The 9,952-nt window shown below is 44.1% G+C and overlaps 1 protein-coding gene across 1 annotated transcript in view; it reads right to left on the bottom strand.

Moving 5' to 3' along the window:
- Nucleotides 1-9,952, bottom strand: part of LOC107283037 (proline-serine-threonine phosphatase-interacting protein 2) — a gene marked incomplete at its 5' end in the record, with an annotated part of 28,981 nt that overhangs the window by 2,732 nt on the left and 16,297 nt on the right. The window contains 6 exons of the mRNA XM_015810885.2: nucleotides 858-892; nucleotides 2,445-2,523; nucleotides 4,010-4,106; nucleotides 4,935-5,033; nucleotides 7,493-7,572; nucleotides 9,321-9,366. Coding sequence (XP_015666371.1) covers nucleotides 858-892; nucleotides 2,445-2,523; nucleotides 4,010-4,106; nucleotides 4,935-5,033; nucleotides 7,493-7,572; nucleotides 9,321-9,366 — 436 coding nt within the window. The remainder of the gene's footprint in view (nucleotides 1-857; nucleotides 893-2,444; nucleotides 2,524-4,009; nucleotides 4,107-4,934; nucleotides 5,034-7,492; nucleotides 7,573-9,320; nucleotides 9,367-9,952) is intronic.

Below are 9,952 nucleotides of genomic sequence, written 5' to 3'. Positions count from 1 at the left end.
AAGAAGAAGAAGAAGAAGAAGAAGAAGAAGAAGAAGAAGAAGAAGAAGAAGAAGAAGAAGAAGAAGAAGAAGAAGAAGAAGAAGAAGAAGAAGAAGAAGAAGAAGAAGAAGAAGAAGAAGAAGAAGAAGAAGAAGAAGAAGAAGAAGAAGAAGAAGAAGAAGAAAGTTGGAAGGGACCTTGGAGGTCATCTACTACAGCCCCCTGCTGAGGCAAGAGACCCTATACCATTTCAGACAAATGGCTGTCCAGTCTCTTCTTAAAAACTTCCAGTGTTGGAGCATTCATAGCTTCTGGAGGCAAGTTGTTCCACTGGTTAACTGTTCTGTCAGGAAATTTCTCCTTAATTCTAGGAGGCACAATTAGTTTCCATCCATTGCTTCTTGTCCTGCCTCAGGGACTTTGGAGAACAGCTTGACTCCCTCTTCTTTGGGGCAACCCCTGAGATATTGGAATGCTGCTATCATGTCCCCCCTGGTCCTTCTCTTCATTTAAACTAGACATACCCAATTCCAACAACCGTTCCTTATATGTTTTAGCCTCCAGTCTCCTGATCATCTCTGTTGCTCTTCTTTGCCCTTTTTCTAGAGTCTCAACATCTTTTTTACATCGTGGTGACCAAAACTGGATGCAGTATTCCAAGTGTGCTCTTACCATTTACCATTGTAAAACAGTATTAACACTTCATGTGATTTCTGTTCTATTCTATTCTATTCTATTCTATTCTATTCTATTCTATTCTATTCTATTCTATTCTATTCTATTCTATTCGATCCCATCCCATCCCATCCCTGTTAATGCAGAGGTGTAGAATTGTGCAAAAAGATGGGGACACACCAGGAGTGCAAGGTTTGCTCACCTGGTTCACTGGAAGGGATGGGCATCTGGGGTCTCCTGCAGGGGAGAAGAGGTGCAGGTAAATCAGTCCAACCCAACTTCAGACACTTCAGGCAACTTGGTTTAGGCCAGGGGTAGGCAACCTTGGCTCTTTTATGACTGGTGGACTTCAACTCCCAGAATTCCTGAGCCAGCCATGCTGAGGGGAAAGGGAGAGGTTTCTAAGCTGGCTCAGGAATTCTGGGAGTTGAAGTCCACAAGTCATCAAGGGGGCCATGGTTCCCCCATGCTGGCTCAGGAATTCTGGGAGTTGAAGTCCACAAGTCATAAAAGGGCCACGTTTGAAGACCCCTACCCTAGGCCTAGATTCTAGACCAGGGATAGGCAACTTTGGCTCTTTTATGACTGGTAGACCTCAACTCCCAGAATTCCTGAGCCAGCCTGGCTCACCTTGGAAACCTCTCCCTTCCCCCTCAGCATGGCTGGCTCAGGAATTCTGGGAGTTGAAGTCCACAAGTCATGAAGGGGCCAAAGTTTCCCTCATGCTGGCTCAGGAATTCTGGGAGTTGAAGTCCACAAATCATCAAGGGGGCCATGGTTCCCCCATGCTGCTCAGGAATTCTGGGAGTTGAAGTCCACAAGTCATCAAGGGGGCCATGGTTCCCCCATGCTGGCTCAGGAATTCTGGGAGTTGAAGTCCACCAGTCATAAAAGAGCCAAGGTTGCCTACCCCTGGATTAGGCCAAGAACAGCACAACTAACGCTCAGCAAGCCTCAATAGAGGACGTGGCCACTTAATACAGGCAGTCCTCAAATTATGACCCAAAATTTCCGTTGCAAAGCGAGACAGCTGTTCGGTGAGTTTTGCCCCATTCTATGACCTTTCCTGACGCAGCCGTTCAATGAATCCCTGCCATCATTAAATTAATAAGGCGGTTGTTAAATGAATCTGACTTCCCCTATTGACTTTGTTTGTCACAAGTTCACCGAAGCCGATCACATGACTCCAAGGCACGGCGACCGTCATAAATACGAGCCAGTGGCCAATGGTCTGAATTTTGATCATGTGACCAGTCGTAAGTCTGAAAAAAACGACTAAATTGATGGTTGCAAGTTGAGGATTACCTAGAGGTAACAGAATGCAGAATTTTGACTCCTATTCTTTTGTTTTCTCCAAGCAAGAAGTTTATCTTCATAAGTCCTCGCTGTACAGTGTATTTTTTTTTATTACTCAAAAATATTATAATTATTCTTGGCAGAAAACTATGACGTTAGCCTAAAGCAGCTAAGTAAATAGCTGAAAAGAATAACATTAAATATTATACACTAACTGTACCCAGCCACGCGTTGCTGTGGCTCAGTCTGGTAAAAGTGTGTGTTGCTTTGACGTCCAACAGATGGCGCTGTTTTTCAAAAAACACATGTTTTTACCTGTCACAGGTATGACATCTATATAATAGTAGGTATATAAATACACGCGCGTATTCGAATGCAACGTTGTGTCAAAATTTCAAAGCAATCGGTGAAGAACTTTCAGAGATTTAAGATTTTGAACAAACGAACATTTACATTTTTATTTATATAGATATATGTGCTTTTTCATTCTTACGTGCCAGGCACTGGAAGCTGACTTCTTCTAGGTCCTGTGTTCCTTTGTGTGTTGTAATAATTTTCGTAGACTACAGGAGCTGCAAAAAGCAGAAAGCAAAAAAAAAAAAAGTCAAAAAAATAACAACAACACAACTTGTTTCTCAACTAACATTGGCCCACACTGGATGGGATGTGTTACTTTCGGGTGCTGAGATTACAATTCTTAGAATTCTGAGCCAGTGGAGAGAAGCATTCTGGGATTTTAGTAGCCCCTTCTGAATTTATATATATATTTTTCTAGCAAAACATGGTTCTGAAAACATGTTTGTTGGTTTGTAACCCTCCTTTATTATTTGTATACGTAACTCAATGGGGCAAACGTACCTAATACTTCTTCCTCCTCCTGTTTTCCCCAAAATAACAATCACCCTGTGAGGTAGGTTGAGCGGAGAGAAAATGATTGGGCAAAAGTCACCTAGCCGGCTTTTATGCCTAATGTGAGACTAGAACTCACAGTCTCCTGGTGATTGGCCCAAAGTCACCCAGCCGGCTTCCATGTTTAAGCCACAACTAGAACTCACAGTGTCCTGGTGAGTGGCCCAAAGTCGCCTAACCGGCTTTTATGCCTAATGCGGGACTAGAACTCACAATGTCCTGGTGAGTGGCCAAAGTCACCTAGCTGACCTCCGTGCTTAAAGCAGAACTAGAACTCAAAGTCTCCTGGTGAGCGGCCCAAAGTCATATAGCCGGTTTTTATGCTTAAGACAGAACTAGAACTCACAGTCTCCTGGTGATTAGCCCAAAGTGTCCCAGTCAGCTTCCATGCTTACGGCAGAACTAGAACTCACAGTCTTCTGGTGAGCAGCCCAAAGTCACCTAGCCGACTTCCATGCTTACGGCAGAATTAGAACTCATAGTCTCCTGGTGAGCGGCCCAAAGTCACCCAGCCGGCTTCCTTGCTTAAGGCAGAACTAGAACTCACACTCTCCTGGTGATTGGCCCAAAGTCACCCAGTCGGCTTCCATGCTTAAGGCAGAACTAGAACTCAGTCTCCTTGTTTCTAGCCTAGTGCTTTAACCCTAAACCAAACAGGGGACTCGGGAGTATCGGTAGAGCTTCTGAAGTGGCTGTATTGATTGTTATGGATGGATATGACTACCCCGGCTATGAATTTTGCTATATAATTTGCTGTACAGCCAGAAAAAAATAAAATGGAGTGGACTAAGAGAAAGTAGTGAGACACAAAGTTTTAGAGTTGGTATCAATCCTTCAAGTTCAGCTAGATCAAGAAAGAGGCACAGAAGGATTTCTGGGCAATTTGCAGTCAGGTATAATAAGAGAAACGTGAAACCCCGTCCAAATTTCTCCCTATCTCCACTTATGCTAAGGAAAATCAAGATGGGATTACTTTGACTTTCTTTCTCACCGGTCCTTCTAGCTCCGGACGGCCGTCTGTTTTTCCTTTTCCACGAGTCCCTTATACTTTCCCCCAAATTACCTCTAAACTCCTTTACACAACCGTGTTTTATAGACACGAACGGGGCACCGTTTGAACTTGAGACCTCGGGCGTCCGTCTCTTTTACCTGGCGGGATGTTGCCGGTCTTGCGAATATGTACAAAACACTCTATGTCATTCCCGATGCTGCACTGCTCCAGGGCTTTGCGGATCTCTTCGTAGTTCTGTTGCAGGGACGAGAAAGTCGATTTTAGCGGCAGGAAAATGACGCGCCCCGAATTGCTGCCATGTTTTCCGAATCCAAATTCCAGCACCGGAGGAGAAGTAAGGGGCAAAAAGACTGGGGGGGTGGGGGGGGGGTGGCCACATCTTGTGCTTACTACACAACAATCAATCCCTTTTGGGAATTAAAAAAAAAAGTGTGTGTGTGTGTGTGGTTTCTCTTTTCCTACGGATGAATGAATCCATTCCGTTGTGGCAACAATCCAACTTGGATCAACGACTTCGTGACTCGGTTCAGAAAACTGATCGTTTTTAGAGATCTAACCCGATTCACGAGGAAAACAATGTTTGTGCAAATGTATCTTCAGGGGCTGCCCCAAAGAAGAGGCAGTCAAGCTATTCTCCAAAGCACCTGAAGGCAGGACAAGAAGCAATGGAGGGAAACTCATCAAGGAGAGAAGCAACCTAGAACTAAGGAGAAACTTCCTGACAGTTAGAACAATTAATCAATGGAACAACCTGCCTCCAGAAGCGGTGAATGCTCCAACACTGGAAGTTTTTAAGAAGAAACTGGACAGTCCTTTGTCTGAAATGGTATAGGGTTTCCTGCCTGAGCAGGGGGTTGGACTAGATGATCTCCAATGTTCCTTCCAACTATTCTATTCTATTCTATTCTATTCTATTCTATTCTATTCTATTCTATTCTATTCTATTCTAAATCTATTCTATTCCAGATATTCTGTTCTGTTCTGTTCCTTTGAAAATGCCCAACTCAAAAAGTTTGCCAATGCCCGATCTGCAGCAGGTAAGGACTGACGCTCCTTTCTTACATCATCATTCCTGACGCAAGCTTCAGACAGCTGATTGACATGGAACCACAACGCATTCCGGAAATAGTTGATCCGCTCACATTCTTGGCTCTCGAAGAACTGCAGGAGACACAGAAGAAGATCAGCTGCCAAACTCGGCCGAGAAGCAGCATTTGATCAGAGTAGATTTTTATTTAATGTATTTACCAACTGGCCCTCTTGAAGAAAGTTTGAGAAGAAAGGCAATACTTACGAAGCCACCATAAAACCGTCAGTGGACATTCTCCATCATCCAGGTCAGGGCTAGGCAACCTTGGCTCTTTTATGACTCGTGGACTTCAACTCCCAGAATTCCTGAGCCAGCATGAGGGAAACTTTGGCTCCTTCATGGCTGGTGGACTTCAACTCCCAGAATTCCTGAGCCAGCATGAGGGAAATTTTGGGCCCTTCATGACTTGCAGACTTCAACTCCCAGAATTCCTGAGCCAGCATGGCTCCGCTTCGAAACCTCTCCCTTTCCCCTCAGCATGGCTGGCTCAGGAATTCTGGGAGTTGAAGTCCACGAGTCATAAAAGAGCCAAGGTTGCCTACCCCTGCACTAGTCGTTTCTGTATCAGTAAATCAGTCTAATCGGTAAAACCCAAAATCATGGTGTCGTTTTTTTTTCCACACCTCAAGCACAAAGTCCAGAAGCGGTTTCCAAGTAGAAACAAAAGTATTTATATTCTTTTCTTTGATCGGCACAGTCAATCTGGCCGTCTCTGCTCATTCATTCAGTTTTTGTAACCATTCGTTTATGGTAAGAATCGAGGCATCCTTCCATTTTTGTGCCTAGATCAGGGGTAGGCAACCTTGGCTCTTTTATGACTCGTGGACTTCAACTCCCAGAATTCCTGAGCCAGCATGGCTCAGCTTGGAAACCTCTCCCTTTCCTCTCAGTATGGCTGGCTCAGGAATTCTGGGAGTTGAAGTCCATGAGTCATAAAAGAGCCAAGGTGGCCTACCCCTGATCCAGGTCATGGTGGTCTGCAAAGTTCCTTTTTCAAGAAGCAACTGGACTTTCTTGGTTTGTCCTTGAAGATGTTTCACTTCTCATCCAAGCAGATTCTTCGGTTCCGATGGAAAGAAACTCCAGTTGCCTCTTGAAAAAAACACCTTTGGGACCACCATCAAACCATTAAAACTTGACCTCTTCCAGTTAGGTTTTAGGGCTGGGCATGGGATGGAGACCATGGAGATAGCTTTTAGGGATGACCTGTGGTGGGACTTTGACTGGACAGAAACTTTTGTCCAGAAACATTTGACATCACATACCATGATACCCCTATGGCTTGTCTATGAAAACTAGGATTGAAGCCACTGAAGAAGCAGGTAGGTGTCTTGCTCGGCTGTGGCTTGGGGGGCACTTTTTTCAGTGCCATTGTAACTTCAAACAGTCACTAAGCGAACTGTTGTAAGTCGAGGACTACCTGTACTTTTATCACTTTTTTCCTTTTTTTTTTTTTTTGGTCAAGTTTTTGACACCTTGCTAGGCGACTCGTGGTACTCGGATATTGCCATATCCTAAAAGTGGTACAATGGGTGAAAAGGTTGAAAAGCCCTGCTCTAGACCAGTGGTGGCGAACCTATGGCAGGTGTGCCAGAGGGGGCACTCGGAGCCCTCTCTGTGGGCACGCGCGCCTCGCTCTTTGGCTAAGTTTTTGCAGGAAAAAGCCATTTCTCAAGCCCCTTCCTAGCCAAAACAAGCCTCCGGAACGAGTGCGCTGTTTTCAGCTTTGAATTATATCAAATCTGACACCAGAAACAGACTAACAGATGACCCTGAGTGCTGCATGTGTTGCTCTCAAAACTTACAAAGTATGAGCCAAGGTTAGGCAAATTATCAGCATGCCTACAACAGCAAAAATCACACGAATTGTTGAAAAGCAGGCCAAATGCAAACTTGTACCTTTCAGTAAAAAGTTGTTTGCGTCATTGAAAGCTTTGTTATTGTGTTTTTCCTTTAAGACAAAAGATGTTAATGTATGAGTTGTTGTTTTTTCTAAACTAAAACCTCAGTGTTCAGATTAAGTTGCCGTGTTGGCACTTTGCAATAAATAAGTGGGTTTTGGGTTGCAGTTTGGGCACTTGGTCTCTAAAAGGTTCGCCATTTATTTGGGATGGGGAAGGGAGAAATCCTTTTTTAAAAACTTGTTTGGCTTTCAGCCTTGCTGGCTTCTCCTTCGCTGAGTAGGGAAATCTTCCCCCTTTGGGTTTTCCAAAATAAACTATAGCGTTATGTGGAAGTATTTCACACACTGCTGTTAAATAACAGGCTCCATGCACAAAGGCTTCTACGAAACACTCAGCCGAAGTAGCTGAATCGGCAATTAATCTGTTGGTTCAGCTGAATATCTTACTTTTGGCAACAACAACACAGAGGAGAAGGAGAGAAAACGGAACCGAGAAACAGGGGAGAATCCAACCGAACATGAACGCAACAATCTGGGGACCTTGTGTATTCCCTCCAGGTTAAAAACACATCCTCCTTCGAAAAACACAATTTCTGCTTTAGTTTTGTTGTGCTGTGTTTGGGTTACCTCGCAAGCCTTGACATGCTCGTTCTGCCACTCTTCCCTAATCTTCTCGAGAGCGTTGACGTTATTCTGATACAGCCTGTCTGCAAATGGGAAACAACAACAAAGTTATCCACAATTGTGTTAAAGGGAGGGTGGGCCCAAATTGCAAACTTGAATTCCTCAGTCGGCCATTTTGATGAAACTGCAGGCTTGGATCCAGACCAGGGGTCTTCAAACTTGGCCCTTTTATGACTGGTGGACTTCAACTCCCAGAATTCCTCAGTCGGCCATTTTGATGAAAGTGCGGGCTTGGATCCAGACCAGTTGGAGTTCAAGTCCACCAGTCATCAAAGGGCCAAGTTTGAAGACCCTGCTTTATTTGCTCAAGTGCAGTTGACTGAATTGGTTGGCTTCTTCCAGCACGCTACACCATAAACCAGTGTTTCTAAATATCTATGGAGATTCTCAGTCATCCAGGTCCCTGGTTGTCCCAAAGGTGCTTTTTCAAAAGGCAACTGGACTTTCTTGGTTTTTCCTTGAAGACATTTCACTTCCCATCCAAGGAGCTTCTTCAGCTCTGACTGGACGGTGGGGAATGGAAGGATTTATACTCCTTGCAGACAAGATGTTCATTTGCCTTCTTTTAGCGAATCGTTAAAGCTACCCGGAGGCTTGTCTGTGTACTCAGGGTCACCTAAGTGGTGTAGTAAATGGGTGTGGAGGCTTCTTGTGTTGTAGACTGGAGATAGATGAGGTCGTATCCCTCCCTCTGTTGAGAGAGGGCTGTTCAGTTTTGACCTATATGACCTCTTTGACCTCTCTTTCAGACCAGGCGGTCCTCTCTGTCCAAAATGTGGATTTTGCTGCCTTCGAAAGAGTGGCCTTTGTCCTTTAAATGCAGATGGACGTCGATGATGATGATGATGATGATGATGATGATGATGATGATGATGATGATAATAATAATAATAATAATAATAATAATAATAATAATAATAATAATAATAATAATAATAATAATGGTAAAGTTGGAACGGACCTTGGAGGTCATCTAGTCCAACTCCCTGCTCAGGCAGGAAACCCTATACCCTTTCAGACAAATGGCTGCCCAGTCTCTTCTTAAAAACTTCCAGCGTTGGAGCATTTACCGCTTCTGGAGGCAGGTAGTTCCACTGATTAATTGTTCTAACTGTCAGGAAGTTTCTCCTTAGTTCTCCTTTGCTTCTCTCCTTGATTAGTTTCCATCCGTTGCTTCTTCTCCTTCAGGCGCTTTGGAGAATAGCTTGACTCCCTCTTCTTTGGGGCAGCCCCTGAGATATTGGAACACTGCTATCATGTCCCCCCTCGTCCTTCTCTTCATTAAACTAGACATGCCCAATTCCAGCAACCGTTCCTTATACGTTTTAGCCTCCAGTCTATCTACAACACAGTCCTTTCAGCAGTCCCAAGAATGCTCCACACCCGTTTGCACCTCTCAGGTGACTCTGAGGACACAGGTAAACCTCCAGGAGGCCTCAACAACTCTCTAAAACGATGCAAATGACCAGCTGTCTGCAAGGAGTATAAATCCTTCTGTTTCCCACCATCCAGTCAAAGCTGAAGAAGCTTCTTGGATGGGAAGCGAAACATCTTCGAAGGAAAAACGAGAAAGTCCGGTTGCCTCCTGAAAAAAGCACCTTTGGGATATCAGGTTGGGTAATGTTAGTTTAACGTGATGTGATCCTCGTCTCTTTGTGTCGGCCCATCTAACTTTTTCCTCTCCGCGCCTTAAACGGCTCTTCCTTTAAGACTGAGAGGCAGAAATCAGTCTGAAAGTTGGCAATTGTCTTCAGAGGCAGAAAAAACTCACCCGAGTCTTCCAGGGCAGTCTTCGCCTGGGCAAGCTTCACGAACAGCTGAAAAGGAAGAGAGAATCAATGGGGAAGATAAATAACAGGAGTCGGGAAACATGTCGATTCTGAGAAGGGGAGGGGAGGGAGAAGAAAAGGAGAGAAGAAAGAGGAAAGGAAAGAGGAAAGGGAAAAGGGAAGAGAAATGGAAAAAGGAAAAAAGGAAAAGGAAGAGAAAAGGGAAAAGGGAAAAGGGAAAAAGGAAGAGAAAAGGGAAAAGGGAAAAGGGAAAAGGGAAAAGGAAAGAGAAAAAAGAAGAGAAAAGGGAAAAGGAAAGGGAAAATGGAAAAGGGAAAAGGAAAGGGAAAAGGAAAAAGGAAAGGGAAAAGGAAAAAGGAAAGGGAAAAGGGAGAAGGGAGAAGGGAAAAGGAAAGAGAAAAGGGAAAAGGGAAAAGGAAAAGGAAAAAAGGAAAAGGAAAGAGAAAAGAGAAAAGAGAAAAGGAAAGAGAAAAGGAAAGAGAAAAGGGAAAAGGGAAAAGGAAAGAGAAAAGGGAAAAGGAAAAGGAAAAAAGGAAAAGGAAAGAGAAAAGAGAAAAGAGAAAAGGGAAAAGGAAAGGGAAAAGGGAAAAGGAAAGGGAAAAGGAAAGAGAAA

The sequence above is a fragment of the Protobothrops mucrosquamatus genome, unplaced genomic scaffold, assembly GCF_001527695.2.
Source record: "Protobothrops mucrosquamatus isolate PMUCROS unplaced genomic scaffold, P.Mucros_1.0 scaffold_43, whole genome shotgun sequence".
In the NCBI taxonomy this organism is placed as follows: Eukaryota; Metazoa; Chordata; class Lepidosauria; order Squamata; family Viperidae; genus Protobothrops; species Protobothrops mucrosquamatus.
This window is presented reverse-complemented; position numbering and strand designations above follow the sequence as displayed.